The sequence below is a fragment of the Oncorhynchus kisutch genome, linkage group LG18 (genome assembly GCF_002021735.2).
Source record: "Oncorhynchus kisutch isolate 150728-3 linkage group LG18, Okis_V2, whole genome shotgun sequence".
NCBI classification, from domain to species: Eukaryota; Metazoa; Chordata; class Actinopteri; order Salmoniformes; family Salmonidae; genus Oncorhynchus; species Oncorhynchus kisutch.
In genome coordinates, this window is record NC_034191.2 from 45,473,700 (window position 1) to 45,491,579 (window position 17,880).

The 17,880-nt window shown below is 43.1% G+C and overlaps 1 protein-coding gene across 1 annotated transcript in view; it reads left to right on the forward strand.

Annotated features, from left to right (window-relative positions):
* The window catches only part of LOC109908855 (serine/threonine-protein kinase SIK2-like), a 57,923-nt gene that overhangs the window by 17,919 nt on the left and 22,124 nt on the right, over nt 1-17,880 (forward strand). The window contains exons 4-7 of the mRNA XM_020507595.2: nt 174-335; nt 11,110-11,234; nt 12,200-12,323; nt 17,502-17,716. Of these exons, the coding sequence (XP_020363184.1) occupies nt 174-335; nt 11,110-11,234; nt 12,200-12,323; nt 17,502-17,716 (626 nt within the window). The remainder of the gene's footprint in view (nt 1-173; nt 336-11,109; nt 11,235-12,199; nt 12,324-17,501; nt 17,717-17,880) is intronic.

The window sequence follows — 17,880 nt, forward strand, 5'->3', positions numbered from 1 at the left end:
CACAGATGGATTTGGTCTAATGTGTAGTCTAGCAAGCCTTGGCTAGGAAGAAGACATGGAGCACACACAGGCCTACAGTACATGTTTGAGGGCTACGCATCCTAGCCACCCTTGATTTGAATGTATGCCAGCTGATGAATGTATATATGACTCTAACCCTCTCCCCTCTCTAGACTACCTGGCCAAACACGGGCGACTGAGCGAGCTAGAAGCGCGGCGCAAGTTCTGGCAGATCCTATCAGCGGTGGAGTACTGCCACAATCGTAACATAGTCCACCGAGACCTGAAGGCTGAGAACCTGCTGCTGGATGGACACATGAACATCAAGATAGCAGGTAGGTGGTCAGTGCAGTGAAGCCAGACATTTTTGTGTTTTTTTCCTTGACTCATAACCTGTCATGAGAGACCAGACATTTTTCTGGTCAAGTCACATGGTCAAAAAAAACTCCTGTACTTTCTCATCGCTAGGGTTCCAAAATTCCCCCTGTTTTCCAGAAATCCTGGTTGGAGTCCTGGCAATTTTTGGAAAGTGAGCTGAATTTTGCAACCCTACTCTTAGTGATTCAGGGGAAGAGTAATCTAAATTGTTAGGTTAGATTACTCGTTGGTTATTACTGCATTGTCGGAACTAGAAGCACAAGCATCTCGCTACACTCGCATTAACATCTGCTAACCATGTGTATGTGAGAAATACAATTTGATTTGATTTGGAAAGACCAGTGGGATGGACTGTATGAAAATACCTTGTGTAGAGAGAGTTTCATGTTCACAGTTGTGAAGATCCTGTAAATCGACATAGGCCTAGAAATTGTGAACCAAGTCTTTTATATATAGTGCGAACAACTTCACAACTTGTTTTGATCAGAACATTGCTGTTGGATTACATGGCCAGGAGCAATGAACTCAGCGACGGTTCAGTTCTGAAATGTCTAACGACCAGAGCAGGCCATTTGCACTGTGTTGAGGTGACTAAAGCCCCCTAGCTAGATCAGGGAAGCAGGAGCTGAAAGCTAGGCCGTACTGCACAGAGCCTCGGGCTGTTGTTGCATTATCAGGAAGATGGCATTTTGAGCGGGCTGGTGAAAATGTCATCGAGCATCTGCGAGAGGGCTGGGTGAGAAGGACTGTTCTGAGATGTTTGTCAAACACGGTGACGCGCTGTGTGCATGCCCACAGAGTCCTTGCGTTCCTGCTCCAGTGGTGTGAGATCTAGGCTAGTCCGGACTGTGACTGACAGAGAGAGAGACTTAAGAAGCCTGTCTTCCCGTGTTCATTAGGGCACACAAAGGAAAACGTTTCCAAACGTTTTTCAACTAAAAATTAAAATGAGTCCCTGTAGTCCCTCCTTGGTTTTAGTATTTTGTTCCGTTTGATATCTAATGAACACGACCCAGTTTGTCTCTCTGTGGATGTAAGAGAAGATGATCGGTTGTGGTGGCAGGTGGTGGTTGTTATTACCAAAGGCAATATCGCCACCACAATGACTCCGATCCAATTGTTGGGAAAGGTACACTTTTGGGGGGAAATGGACCAGTGAAAACATTAACCTAGGATTACAAATACATCAGGCAGGCACACAAGGACATTGGGACATCCTGTGCTTTGCTTGTCTTAGATGAGGACAATGTTTTTTGTCATTTTGTTCTAGTCTCTCTGGACTAAAGAGACTCACTGCACAGAGAAACAGATAAATGTTCCCCCAGTGATATCTCACCCCTTGTTTTACCTCACCGAAGGACATTGTGTGGTTCATGTTTTATCCTCAAAGAAGAGGATGCACTGCCACACTAGTTTCCCTTTTTTAAAGGTCTCCTTTTGTATACCCAGAACTGCCCGGGTGGTCAGTCTCTCAGACGCTCCATAGTGCTGTCGTGGTTGATGGTCAGTCAGGGAACGGTCATCCAAGTGCCAGGCAGCAGGGGGTGTTGCTTTTATGTTTCTACTTCAGAGCTTGTCTCTCTCTCTGTGTGTGTGTGTGTGTGTGTGTGTGTGTGTTAGATCATGCACTAATCAGGAAGCCTCTTAATCACACTTGGGGTTGAGGCTGGCATCAAATTAACTGCTTTGAAAACACTCATCATATGTGACCAGTGATTGGGTCTGCTGCTGCAGCAAACAACATTTGATCACAGTGGTACACTGCTTGACACCCCCTCTCCCCCTTCACCCATACTATAACACTATGTCTTGTTTTATTGTTCATGGACCAAGCTGAAAGGCGACCCATTACACAGAATCACATGTTCAAGGTGCAGGTGTGATATAATCATTAAGCCACCCTCGCATTCACCCACCCCATGCCTCTACCTCCAGACAGGGTGATACTCATCCACACACACTGTCCACCAGCTGTATAAATCACCATAGTAAGCTGAGCTCTCTATGCACTTGTGTCAACTTGAACAAGGACACATCGCATTGTCCCTCATTTATAAAGGAACAGCCACTGTTGGGATCCATTTGGGACACAGACAGAGTGACTGGTGCTGGGCGCGGCGTTGCGCAGCCCACCCTCTCCACATAGCGAGCCCCTGGGCTGTTGGGAGCATTGACGTCAGCCAGCCACGCTGCTCAGTATGCAGCCCGCAAAGTGGGTCAGCTCCTCTGATAAGCCCTCACTCCTTCTTTACTCTGCCTTAATGTGCCTTGCCAGGGCCTTCACCAACATAGACTAGCCGAGATATAATTATCTACAACTCCCTTTGTCTCGGGGTAATACACACCTTTAGATCCCCCGTCTTAGATATGGGCATAAAGGTATATGATTGACCGCTTCTTTTGTCTCTAGGTTCAAATGTAGCCTAAAGACTAGGCTAAATCTAGATGTACGTATACTGTGCCTTCACTTCTTTTAACATTTCACATTTTGACCTTGTGGCAAGCATCACTCTGACCTTGATGCATTGTATTGTCAGAGCTAGACAGTTTTCAGGTGAGGTATAAAAAAAAGGGGGGAAAAAACACATTTCAGATTACTTTCATTCAGTAAACCCAGATTCACAGTATTACCAGAATAGAATCCAGACTTGCATGGGATTGGATTACTGTTAATTTTAGGTGATGGTTATGAAACCTTGTTTTTAGCTAGACAAGTCAATGGCAATGCTGCACTGCTGTTGTTAAGTGTGTGTTGTGCAGTCTGTGGTACACGTCACACAGGGTTTCCGTTAGCCAAAAGTTGCTGGCTTTTGTCCACCCCCCAAAAATGAAAAAACTGTAAATAAATCTGTTGCAGGCTAAAATAACCGAGAGAGGGAAAAAATAACATTGCAAAATGATGCTGTTTATTCATTGATGGAGATACAAGTCAATGTAAATGCATTTGATGATCATGCTTACAGTGCCTTGCCAAAGTATTCATCCTCCTAGGCATTTTTCCTATTACAACCTGTAATTTAAATAGATTTTTATTCGGATTTCATGTGATGGACATACGCAATATTGGTGAAGTGAAATGTAAAAAAAAAACTGAAGTGGTGTGTGCATATGTATTCACCCCCTTTGCTTTGAAGCCCCTAAATAAGCTCTGATGCAAACAATTACTTTCAGAAGTCACATAATTAGATTGCACACAGGCAAAACACTGTTTTAATCAATTGTTTGGTGATGTGAATATATTTAGTGTAGTTTTATCTAAAATAATAACTTCTTTTTTTATGTTTCACTTTTTTTTATTTGTATGAGAGAGATTCACTGTGGAGGATGGTCCTCCTCTGAGGAGCCTCCACTGCTTCACACATTTTACTTTTCACTGACAACTGCAACTCAATAATCAGCTAGGCCTATTGCCATGCGCACTGCCCAAATAGGCCTAAGCCCAAATAGGCATACGCCTATGAGCTTGAAACAATCCACAGCTATTTTTTAAATTTTTTTAAAGAAGCTAGTGGTCCTTGATTCCTCTGTGGCTAAGTCATGCTTTCTGGTGAAGTATTTTGAATTATTTTATTTCTTCCTGTATAAACGGGAGTAATTTATATAATTTTGGCAAATTTAGTTCAATTTACTTCCCTATTGGACCCGCTATGCCATTTCTCTCATGTCTTATTGGTTTTCATGTCAACCTTCTTTCGTTGTCCAGAAACTTAAGGCACAATCCTAGTCATATTAGCAACCCATCCTAGTTGTTGAGTCTTTAGACCCCCCCCTTCTTTCTAAGTTTCTAACAGAGATTTTCATCTGTCACATATAGATCTGCTGTCAAGTGCGCTGTTTATAGTGTGTTTTCCCGCGAATTGCTTTTTGGCAACTGTTTGAAAATGAGGTTTTATTGGCTGAGTTAGTTCCATGTTTTGTTAAGATGCATTACCATAATCTAAATGTGATTTCTGTCATTTTGAGCACTGTGGGTAGACAATCTCATGGTTAAAATGTTTCAAATGGCCGTCAAATTAAAATCTCCCCAGTCACGTTGTCCAGCGCCACATTTTCCTAATGGAAATACTGACGTCACACTAGTGGCAGAGAGGGAGAGTGGGTCTCAAGTAGCACCCTATTCCCCATATAGTGCACTACTTTCAACCATTTAAACGCACTTTGCGTCCCTTTTTACATGGCTGTGCGAGGCGAATTTTTTTTTAAATTGTACATTCTACATTTTCACCTCACTCAAAACACCCTATTTTCTTTAGGAGGCTAAAGCCCATGATTTGGTCAAGCAGTAAAGTACATTTATCCTCATCATTCCTGTAATTAGTGTCTGCCTGCCCCTGTACCTGTTTAGCTGGGAACTGCTGTTGCTGTGTTGAGCGAGCCACTCGCTCTGCTTTCCTGGATAAATGTATAGCATTTTAAAATCCTATTGTGGGGAAAACACAGCTATCCTGTTGTCATTTAAAATGAAAGTATATTTGTCACATGGTTTGAAAACAACATGTGTAGACTAACAGTGAAATGTTTACTTACGGGCCCTTCCCAACAATAACACGAGGAATAAATACACAATGAGTAACGATAACTTAGCTATATACACTGGGCACTAGTACAGAGTGGATGTGCAGGGGTACGAGGTAATTGAGTTAGATCTGTACATATCGGTAGGGGTAAAGTGACAAGGCAACAGGATAAATATAGCAGTAGCGTAATGTGATGAGTCAAGAGTTAGTGCAAAAAAGGGTCAATGCACATAATCTGGGTAGCATTAACTATTTAGCAGTCTCTTGGCATTGGGGTAGAAGCTGTTCAAGGTCCTGTTGGTTCCAGACTTGGTGCATCAGTACTGCTTACCGTGCTGTCTTTGATCATTGGTGGCTGGAGTCTGACACCGCCTGTTAAAGAGGTCCTGGATGGCAGGGAGCTCGGCCCCAGTGACATACTGGGCCATACTCACTTCCCTCTGTGTAGTGCCTTGTGGTCGGATGCCAAGCAGTTGCCATAGCAAGAGGTGACGCAGCCAGTCAAGATGCTCTCAATGGTGCAGCTGTAGAACATTTTGAGAATATTTTCAAGTGTGTGTGGCCCATGATAATTCCTTAGTGATGTGGACACCGAGGAACTTGACGCTCTCAACCCATTTCCACTACAGCCCCGTTAATGTGGATGAGAGCGTGTTGGACTGCAATCAGCTCTTTTGTCTTGCTAAAGTTGAGGGAGAGGTTGTTGTCCTGGCCCCACACTGCCAGGTTACTGACCACTGTCGTGTCATCAGCTAACTTAATGATGGTGTTGGAGTCGTGCGGTGGAGTATGACCTTACCTCACACAGGAAGCGGCGCAGGTCCTAATCCAGGCACTTGTCCTCGCCCTTCTGGGCTACTGCAACTCACTGTTGTCTGGGCTCTCCGCTTGTGCCATCAAACCTGGTTTTCAACTCTGATGGTTTGCAAGCCCTGCCACATCCAACGAGCGTCAATGCCGGCATAGTAGGATTCAATCTTAGTCCTGTATTGACATTTTTACTGTGATGGATTGTCAGGGGTTGTAGCGGTATTTCTTATAAGCATCCTTAAATGTTATCTGATGAATCTTGGAACATATTCCAGTCTGTACTAAACAGTACTGTAGCTTAGCATCCGTTTCATCGGAAAACTTCCGTATTGAGCACTTCACTGGTACTTCCTGTTCGAGTTAATCAAATGTTAGTCTGGAGTCCTGCCTATGGGCTTCCTAATGGGCCCTGGTCAAAAGTAGTGCACTAAAAAGGGAATAGGGTGCCATTTGTGTTGCAGTCCAGGACACTGCTGCAGCTTTATACGGGTTGATCTTGGACATTGGCCTCTCATGGGAGGGGGGGTGAGCGCATTTGGCCAGAGCACTGAAGAGGCTAAATCAATTTGCTGAGCTACTGAACACTGCTTTGTGCCACACAGTCCAACACGACCTGCCCCCATTACGTAAGGCAGCGTATTATTATTTGTTTTTTTTTCACAACGCGTCTTCTTCCCTCGGCTTTATATAACGGGGATGATAAAAAATAAATAAATAAAGAGCTGAGAATACAAAATACTTTTTATTCATTTGATAAAGTTAGTTGTTACAACAGGGTCCCTTAACACTGTCGGGCTCCACAGATAACGATCTCTCCGTTCTCACACTCGAGGGCAACGACCACTGAAGTTTATTCTAATGGGAATCTTAAACATAAGGAACAGACACGTGAGGGAGTGAGAAAGGGAGCGGGAACAGAGGGGGTGGGGAGGAGGTAGTGATTTACGTAAGAGAAAAAGCTAGCAGCTTCATACTGGTAAAAGATTTGGTCACACGCTGTTGGAAGTTTAATTTTAATGAAAGGCAGAGCTTTTTTTCTTTCCGAGTTATGATTTAGATCAAGTGTAAGTTTGGAGCTCACTGACTCGCGTGCGCGCTCTCTCTCTCTCTCCCCCTTGGAACAATCAGAACACAGTCACTCTATGAGCTCATGTCAGTCTCCTGGGAGATGACCTCATGAAGGCCCAGCTAGCCGACCAATGGCCTCAACACACAAATATGTGCATTACATATCACATTGGCTAAAAAAACCTGCAGCTTGTTCTACTCTGCGTCCTAAATAACACCCTACTCACTATACCAGAGGCCCTGGTCAAAAGTTGTGCACTATAGTGAATATGGTGCCATTTGGGACACAGTTCCCTAGAAAGGAACAGTTTTTCAAACATAGCCACTAGACTTGACTACTATACTGTTACATAGTTATTTATTAGTATTGCTACCTACCTGTATTGTTATTCTCATTTGTTATTTTTGAATTGTGGTGCATTTGTGTGATACTTTGTAGTCTGTCCTTTATGTTGCACTTCTCCTAATACTCATGGTTTGTTAGATGGAAGCAGAGATACAAACTATAGATAATTTGCTTCCAGGGATAGTAGATGGTCACATTCCAAAGATAAGACTGAATCCGTTCATTATGCTTTTTCTACAGTTCCGGCCTTTCTCCTGTTATTTCATATACACTAACACTTTAGTCAATTCGTAGGCAAACTATTGTAAAAAAAAAAATACATACATACACTATGTATACACAAATTTTTATTTTTTATTTTTACAAAAGTTAGCCTATATGTATATGTATGTATATATATGTGTATATATACACACACATATACATATACACAGTTCCTTGCGAAAGTATTCGGCCCCCTTGAACTTTGCGACCTTTTGCCACATTTCAGGCTTCAAACATAAAGATATAAAACTGTATTTTTTTTGTGAAGAATCAACAAGTGGGACACAGTCATGAAGTGGAACGACATTTATTGGATATTTCAAACTTTTTTAACAAATCAAAAACTGAAAAATTGGGCGTGCAAAATTATTCAGCCCCTTTACTTTCAGTGCAGCAAACTCTCTCCAGAAGTTCAGTGAGGATCTCTGAATGATCCAATGTTGACCTAAATTACTAATGATGATGATAAATACAATCCACCTGTGTGTAATCAAGTCTCCGTATAAATGCACCTGCACTGTGATAGTCTGAGGTCCGTTAAAAGCGCAGAGAGCATCATGAAGAACAAGGAACACACCAGGCAGGTCCGAGATACTGTTGTGAAGAAGTTTAAAGCCGGATTTGGATACAAAAAGATTTCCCAAGCTTTAAACATCCCAAGGAGCACTGTGCAAGCGATAATATTGAAATGGAAGGAGTATCAGACCACTGCAAATCTACCAAGACCTGGCCGTCCCTCTAAACTTTCAGCTCATACAAGGAGAAGACTGATCAGAGATGCAGCCAAGAGGCCCATGATCACTCTGGATGAACTGCAGAGATCTACAGCTGAGGTGGGAGACTCTGTCCATAGGACAACAATCAGTCATATATTGCACAAATCTTGCCTTTATGGAAGAGTGGCAAGAAGAAAGCCATTTCTTAAAGATATCCATAAAAAGTGTCGTTTAAAGTTTGCCACAAGCCACCTGGGAGACACACCAAACATGTGGAAGAAGGTGCTCTGGTCAGATGAAACCAAAATGGAACTTTTTGGCAACAATGCAAAACGTTATGTTTGGCGTAAAAGCAACACAGCTCATCACCCTGAACACATCATCCCCACTGTCAAACATGGTGGTGGCAGCATCATGGTTTGGGCCTGCTTTTCTTCAGCAGGGACAAGGAAGATGGTTAAAATTGATGGGAAGATGGATGGAGCCAAATACAGGACCATTCTGGAAGAGAACCTGATGGAGTCTGCAAAAGACCTGAGACTGGGATGGAGATTTGTCTTCCAACAAGACAATGATCCAAAACATAAAGCAAAATCTACAATGGAATGGTTCAAAAATAAACATATCCAGGTGTTAGAATGGCCAAGTCAAAGTCCAGACCTGAATCCAATCGAGAATCTGTGGACAGAACTGAAAACTGCTGTTCACAAATGCTCTCCATCCAACCTCACTGAGCTCGAGCTGTTTTGCAAGGAGGAATGGGAAAATGTTTCTGTCTCTCGATGTGCAAAACTGATAGAGACATACCCCAAGCGACTTACAGCTGTAATCGCAGCAAAAGGTGGCGCTACAAAGTATTAACTTAAGGGGACTGAATCATTTTGCACGCCCAATTTTTCAGTTTTTGATTTGTTAAAAAAGTTTGAAATATCCAATAAATGTCGTTCCACTTCATGATTGTGTCCCACTTGTTGTTGATTCTTCACAAAAAAAATACAGTTTTATATCTTTGTTTGAAGCCTGAATGTGGCAAAAGGTCGCAAAGTTCAAGGGGGCCGAATACTTTCGCAAGGCACTATATATACTGATTTTAAAATTAGATTTAGTGTCACTGGCATGCACACAATACCCTATAATGTCAAAGTGGAATTATGTTTAGAATAAATGTTTACAAATTAATAAAAAATGAAAAGCTGAAATACATTGAGTCTTCAACCCCTTTGTTATTGCAAGCCTGAAAGTTCAGGAGTAAAAATGTGCCTAACAAGACACAAGTTGCATGGACTCACTCTGATTTTTGAATGACTACATCCTCTCCGTACCCCACACATACAATTATCTGTAATTCCCTCATTCAATCAGTGAATTTAAAACCTCCACCACAAAGACCAGGGAGGTTTTCCAAGAAGGGCACCTATTTGTAGTTGGGTTAAAAAAAAACTGAAATTTGCTTGAAAATCGATGGCAAGACCAGTCTAATGTCCATTGCTGGTGTTTCTTCACCGAAGCAAGTCTCTCCTTCTTATTGGTGTTTTTTAGTAGGTGTTTCTTTGCAGCAATTTGACCATGAAGGCCTGATTCACGCAGTCTACTCTGAACAGTTGATGTGTCTGTTACTTGAAATTTGAAGCATTTATTTGGGCTGCAATTTCTGAGGCTGGTAACTCTAATGAACTTATCCTCTGCAGCAGAGTTAACAGGGTCTTCCTTTCCTGTGGCAGGCCTCATGAGAGCCAGTTTCATCATTGCGCTTGGTTTTTGGGAATGCACTTGAAGGAACTTTCCAAGTTCTTGACATTTCACGTATTGTCATTAATATGGACTTGGTCTTTTACCAAATAGCCCTATCTTGTGTATACCCCCCTACCATGTCACAACACAACTGATTGGCTCAAACGCATTAAGAAGGAAAGAAATTCAAGAAATTAACTTTTAACAAGGCACGCCTGTTAGTCACCATTTCAATTATCTCATGAAGCTGGTTGAGAGAATGCCAAGATGTCATCAAGGCAAAGGGTGGATACTTTGAAGAATATCAAATATATTTTGATGTAACTTTTTTGGGGGGGTACTACATGATTCCATATGTGTTATTTCATAGTTTTGATGTCTTCACTATTATGCTACAATGTAGAAAATAGTAATAAATAAAAAATTGACAAACCCTGTAATGAGTAGGTATCCAGATTTTTGACTGGTACTGTATGATATGTATTTTGCTTTCAATAAATGTGCAGAAAATATATTTTCACTTTGTCATTATGGGGTATTGTGTGTAGATGGGTGAGAAAGCAAATTAATTGATTCCGTTTTGAATTCCGTCTAACAACTCAATTTGGAATATGTAAAGGCATATGAATACTGTCTGAACACAATGCATCTCACCTTCCTATTTAAACAAGTTAAAGCCATTTTAATCCTTGATGAAAAAGCGATAGGTCTATATAGTGTTCTTTGCCGGACAAAAACAGTTAAATCCTTGTTCCTGCTTGGAACATCTCAATTTCTTCTGTCTACTGGAACAGAATCCTAGGGTGCCTAAAATTGCTGTTTTAATGTTGGAAAATGATTAGCATGTACAGGTGCTGCTGTGCAAGGAATATTTTTCTGCCTCTTTAGCAACCACCCCCACTCTTTGCGCACACACACAGTCACATTTTCTAATCTGGAGCTAGTGTTTAAAGCCCTATGCCACAGGCTACAGGTAGTCAATCTGTCTTGACTTCCTGTGAGTCAGCCACCCTCTGATCCTTTGACCCGTCTGCGCGCTCTTGCTCAGTACTCAGTGTTCTGAGTACTGACGCGCTCCATCTGTTACGATCCGTTCCCTTCCATCCTTCCCTCACCTCTTACCACCCATAACTCACTCAGTCAGTCAGCCAGCTAAATGTGCCCAGGCAGAACCATCCATACCGTCTATGGGCAGAAGAACTCAACCCAGTGTATGTTTGTTTGGGTCAAGGTGAAGGTGCGTAATAAGTTAACTGTGTCATTCTCCCCTTTTTGTTAGATTTTGGCTTTGGGAACTTCTTCCAGCCCGGGGAGCCCCTGGCCACATGGTGCGGCAGCCCCCCCTATGCCGCTCCGGAGGTGTTTGAGGGACAACAGTACGAGGGCCCCCAACTGGACATCTGGGTAAGACGATGCTCTTGTCTGCATCCTAAATGGCATCCATATTTCTTCCAATAGTGCCCTATTGGCTCTTGTCCAAAGTAGTGCACTATACAAGGAATAGGGTGCCGTTTTCACACACCTGCTCTGCAATGAGTCACATACTGCCAACTAGGCCCTCGGTGATACACACGGAGTTTCCCAGAACTGACTGTACATTGTTTTTGACACTGGATCGAGTGTAATCATGGACATTAGAAGCAATAGTGAGGCCAACCAGATTAAACAAAGACAAAGCCGGGGAAAAGTTATTTGTCCCAAATGGCATCTTACTCCTCACAGTGCACTACTTTTGACCAGAGCCCTATCAAAAGCAGTGCACTATTTAGGGAATAAGTTGCCATTTGGGATGTAGTCAATGTGCTCAGCTGCGAGAAGGTGGGATAAAAAAATATACTGCTTTTGGTGATTGCGTCGGGGATCTGATTGTGAATCATCAACCCTAGTCAGCTGGGGCGGCAGGGTAGCCTAGTGGTTAGAGCGTTGGGCTAGTAACCGGAAGGTTGCAAGTTCAAATCCCCGAGCTGACAAGGTACAAATCTACCGTTCTGCCCCTGAACAGGCAGTTAACCCACTGTTCCTAGGCCGTCATTGAAAATAAGAATTTGTTCTTAACTGACTTGCCTAGTTAAATAAAGTTAAAATGAAATGAAATGTTTGCTTTCCCCCTTGCAGTGATAAGTGTATGAGAATGACATCTTGTTAAAAAACCAAAACTTGTGAAATCACAAGATTTTCCAACCTCTTTTTATATTGCCCTCCCTGTATTACGAGATAGTGAACTCGCCCTCTCATACATCTGGGTGCCTTTCTACCCTGATTGATCTAGTTATGTGAGTGTAATTGTTCACACTGCAGCCCCTGACCTAGTCTGTCTGTCCGTCTGTCTGGCTGTGCTTGTGTGCGCATGTGTTTTTGTCTCAATGTAGAGTATGGGGGTGGTGCTGTACGTGCTGGTGTGTGGCGCCCTGCCCTTCGATGGCCCCACCCTGCCTGTTCTCCGACAGCGTGTCTTGGAGGGTCGCTTCCGCATCCCCTACTTCATGACAGAAGGTGAGACTCAATAACCTAGTGCTTTACACCCCAAAAAAGTCGTTAGTGACACCACTGCTCCTATGGAAAAACAGTGTGTGGTTGTTGGAATGGGGTTTGTTTACTTGTGATGCTAGCAGAGGACATTAAAGGGGCAACCCTAAGATACAACAAAGTGGTTACTCCACCACTTGTTTTAGTAAATGGCTGAGATATAAAGCTGTAGAAATACAACCTCCTCGAATCAATGCCTAAATATTGTTCATTTAAATAATTTTAAAAACAACATGCAACATTTTTTTTTTTTTTACTGAGTTACAATTCATATAATAAATTCAGTAGACCCTAATCTAAGGATTTCACATGACTGGGCAGGGGTGCCCTTGTGTGCCAGGCCCACCCACTGGGGAGTCAGGCCCAGCCAATCAGAATGAGTTTTTCCCCACAAAAGGGCTTTATTATAGACTGAAATACTCCTCAGTTTCATCAGCTGTCCGGGTGGCTGGTCTCAGACGATCCCGCAGGTGAAGAAGCTGGATGTGAAGGTTCTGGGCTGACGTGGTTACACGCCGCCAGCAGTTAAGGCCGGTTGGACGTACTGCCAGATTCTCTAAAACAACGTTGGAGGCAGCTTATGGTAGAGAAATGGACATTAAATTCTCTGGCTACAGCTCTGGTGGACATACCTGCAATCAGCATGCCAATTGCTTGTTCCCTCAACTTGAGACATCTGTGGCATTGTGTTGTGTGATGAAACTGTACATTTTAGAGTGTCCTTTTACTGTCCCCAGCACAAGGTGCACCTGTGTAATAACCATGCTTAATGGTTAATCAGCTTCTTGATATGCCAGCTTCTTGATATGCCACACCTGTCAGGTGGATCGATTATCTTGGCAAAGGAGAAATGCTCACTAATGGGGATTGAAAACAAATTTGTGCACAAAATGTAAGATAAATAAGCTTTTTGTGCATATGGGTAATTTCAGCTCATGAAATATGGGACCAACACTTTTACATTGCGTTGCGTTTTTATATTTTTGTTCAGTAAATGCACCAATACTGTGTAACCCATTTAACTGTCTGCTTGGAGCTCTTCAGAATCCCCCTTGTGTCTCACCACTGCACAGGGGTCTAGCATGCAGGGAAAGCATAGACTGCTTTTGAAGTGAGGCTCAACTGCCCGGCATGGCATAAATACCTGTTCAAAACACCTGTCCAAAATGGAACCCATTTACTAATAGGGCAGGGAATTGCCAAGGACCTCACGATACGACATTATCATACTTAGGTGCCAATACGATATGTATTGCGATTCAATACTGTGATTTTATTGCAATTCAATGTTCCAAACATATTGTTCACCATACGTCTGCTGCAGAGGGACAAGAGCGAGCCATTCATAAAACATCTGAGTAGGAGTGCTGATCTAGGATCAGGTCTCCTCTGTCCATATACTGTGCATCTTATCCATTCTGCTCTAAAAGGCTAAACTGACCCTAGATCAGCACTACTACTCTGAGACACTTTATGAATATGGGCACTGTTCCTAGGAGATCCTAACAGTGCTCCTTTTGGTGGTGCTCCAAATCTAGAGAAGTCAGCATGTCATGTTCGAGCTAACACTGTACGCCAACCTGGTGCGACTAACTCTAATCAGAGTGAGCCAGAGTCATTGTGTTTACATAACCTGGGGAAGAGCCAGTGAAGTTCAAGCAGGGCTCTGCCAGCCTCTCCTATAGGGGTGGACTATTTAGTCCATGTTGAGAATGCAGCCCCACGGCCCGCTCCGGTCCTGTTCCCACCTTCCACTTCATACGAGAAGAACAGAGTGCCGTTTCCTCCCCACATGTTCAGTCTCTGCTACACACACACTGTACGGTACAGTACACAGCCTCTATATAAACATTTAGCAGCGCTGTACTGGTAGTACACTACTTTATTTTACCTTCAGTACTGTACATCCAGGACCGTACATTGTTTGACCGCCGTAACGAAGCGGCCCCAGGAGATTTGGTGTAACAGAAATCTGAGAACCCCCCCCTGCTTTCTTTAACTGTCGAAAGGAGGTGTTAACTGTCCGGCCCTGAATATTTCCATGATGTACTGGGCTCCTGAGTGGCGCAGCAATCTAAGGCACTGCATCTCATTGCAAGGCATCACTACAGACACCCTGGTTCGAATCCAAACTGTATCACAACTGGCCATGATTGGGAGTCCCATAGGGCGGCGCACAATTGACCCAGTGTCGTCCGGGTTTGGCCGGTAGGCCGTCATTGTAAATAAGAATTTGTTCTTAACTGACTTGCCTAGTTAAATAAAGGTTAAATTAATAAAAATGTATTTTAAATGTACTCAAGAGAAAAGAGGGTCAATGTAGATTGCATAGTTTCTCTCTCGCTCATCCCTCTCTCTTGCTGGATTTCTCGGCCAGAGAAGTGCTCATTCGGCAACAGGGCAGTCATCATACATCGTGTTTGAAAAGTATTCAGACCCCTTCCCCTTTTCCACATTTTGTTATGTTACAGCTTTATTTTAAAATGGAGTAAATGAAAACATTTTCCTCTTCAATCTACACACTGTACCCATAGTGACAAAGTAAAGACAGGGTAAAAAAAAAAAAAAAATGGCTTATTTACACAAGTATTCAGACCCTTTGCTATGAGACTTGAAATTGAGCTCAGGTGCATCCTGTTTCCATTGATCATCCTTGATGTTTCTACAATTTGGAGTCCACCTGTGCTAAATCCAATTGGTTGGACATTATTTGTAAAGGCACACACCTGTCTATATAAGGTCCCACCGTTGACAGTGCATGTCAGAGCAAAAACCAAGCCATGAGGTCGAAGGAATTGTCCGTAGAGCTCCGGGTCAAGATTGTGTCGGGACATTTTGGGGAAGGCTACCAAAAAAATTCTGCAGAATTGAAGGTCCCCAAGAACACAGTGGCCTACATCACTCTTAAATGGTAGAAATTTGGAACCACCAAGACTCTTCCTAGAGCTGGCTGGTCGGGGAGGTAACCAAGAACCAGATGGTCACTCTGACAGAGCTTCAGAGTTCCTCTGTGGAGATGGGAGAACCTTCCAGAAGGACAACCATCTCTGCAGCACTCCACCAATCAGGTCATTATTGTAGAGTGAACAGACTGATGCCACTCAGTAAAAGGCACATGATAGCCAGCTTGGAGTTTCTCTGGTCTGAAGAAACCAAGATTGAACTCTTTGGTCTTTTTGCCACAACTTTGGAAGTATGCTTAGGGTCATTGTCCATTTGGAAGACCCATTTGCGACCAAGCTTTAACTTCCTGACTGATGTCTTGAGATTTTGTTTCAATATATCCACATAATTGTCCTGCCTCATGAAGCCATCTATTTTGTGAAGTGCACCAGTCCCTCCTGCAGCAAAGTACCCCCACAACATGATGCTTTCTCCTCCGTGCTTCATGGTTGGGATGATGTTCTTCAGCTTGCAAGCCTCCCCATTTTCCTCCAAACATAAAGATGGTCATTATGGTCAAACAGTTCTATTTTTTTTTTCATCCGACCAGAGGACATTTCTCCATGTGCAGTTGCAAACCGTAGTCTGGCTTTTTTATGGCGGTTTTGGAGCAGTGGCTTCTTCCTTGTTGAGTTTCCTTTCAGGTTATGTTGATATAAGACTTGTTTTACTGTGGACATAGATACTTGTACCGGTTTCCTCCAGCATCTTTAAGGTCCTTTGCTGCTGTTCTGCGACTAATTTGCACTTTTTGCACCAAAGTACGTTAATCTCTAGGAGACAGAAAATGTCTTCTTCCTGAGCGATATGATGGCTGTGTGGTCCCATGGTGTTTATACTTACATATTATTGTTTGTACAGATGAACGTGGTGCGTTTGGAAATTGCTCCCATGGATGAACCAGACTTGTGGAGGTATACCATTTTTTTCCTGAGGTCTTGTCTGATTTTCTCATGTCAAGCAAAGAGCAACTGAGTTTAAGGTAGGCCTGAAATACATCCAACAGGTACACCTCCAATTGACTCAAATTATGTCAATTAGCCTACCTGAAGCTTCTAAAGCCATGCCATCATTTTCTGGAATCTTCCAAGCTGTTTTTAAGGCACATTCAACTGAGTGTATGTAAACTTCTGACCCACTGGAATTGTGATACAGTGAATTAAGTGAAATAATCTCTGTAAACAAGTGTTGGAAAAACTTGCCAAAACTATAGTTAACAAGAAATTTGTGGAGTGGTTGAAAAACAAGTTTTAATGACTCCAACTTAAGTGTATTTTAATGTGATATATATATATATTTTTTAAATACATGCATTTTATTTTATAAATGTACAAAATGCCTATAAACCTTTTTTTATGCTTTTTCATAATGAACAATTTAATGAACAATTTAATACATTTTCGATTAAGGCTGTAAGAAAGTGTGGAAGAAGTCGAGGGGTGTGAATACTTTAGGCACTGTAAATAAGACCGCAGAAGGCAAGATGAGTACGTTGCTCGTGCCGAAGAGGTGAGAAGAGCAGAGACGCATGCATGCAGGCAGACCGATGTGCGCGCACACACAGATACAAACAAACAAACAAACAAACGCACGCGCACAAAACAGAACCTCAGCCCAGTGGGCAGTAATCCTATTAAGACCCAGAGGTTGGTGACGTCAAGCTCATTTAGCCGCTAACTGAAGGATAAGAGGTCTCTCCATCCTCCTCCTCTGAGAGAGGGAGAATGGGAGAGGGAGATGGGGATAGAAAGAGAACAGGAGAGAGGGGGTTAGAGAAAAAAGAGGGAGAAAGCCTGCTGTGCATTCCTGCCTGAGCTCATCTGTTTTTCTTAGCATGAGTAGTGGAGGCACTCCTTCCCTGTGGCCGGCCCTGCTTTAATAGAACTGCTTTGTTCCCCCAACGTTTTAGCCGGAGCGCTCTCTTCACTCAAATGGGGGTATTCTTCCTTCTGTACTCTCGGTACATGGTACACTCCGTACACACAGTACCACTGTCCCGAGCTGCGTGTTGTTGTGTATGGTCTGTGTCGGGGCAATTGTGGAAAGTCAGACGTGACAGGAGAGCACACTCCTCTCTGTCATCAGATGATGTCTCAAGTGATATTGTAAGAACTGTTATTGATCTGAGTACCAGGGATTGTATATTGATTTGTTCCCCTCTCTCTGTCTCCATCTTTATTCATTTTCCCCTCCCCTTCTCAGACTGCGAGCACCTGATCCGGCGGATGTTGGTGCTGGACCCGTCCAAGCGTCTGTCAGTGGCTCAGATCAAGGAACACAAGTGGATGGCACTGGATGTGCCGGTGCAGAGGCCCATGCTGTACCAACAGGAGGGGGACCTGAGCGTGGGCGAGTACAGTGAGCAGGTTCTGCGACTCATGCACAGCCTGGGCATCGACCAACACAAGACCATCGAGGTGAGAGATGGCCGAGAGAGGGTGCTTTGTTCCTTATATAGTTCCCTACTTTTGACCAAAGGGCCCTGGTCAAAAGTAGTACACTGTAAAGGGAATGGGGGTGCCATTTGGGACGCAGACAATATCTACGCTAGCAGCTCTAACCTTTTTGGTGGCCCTAAGCA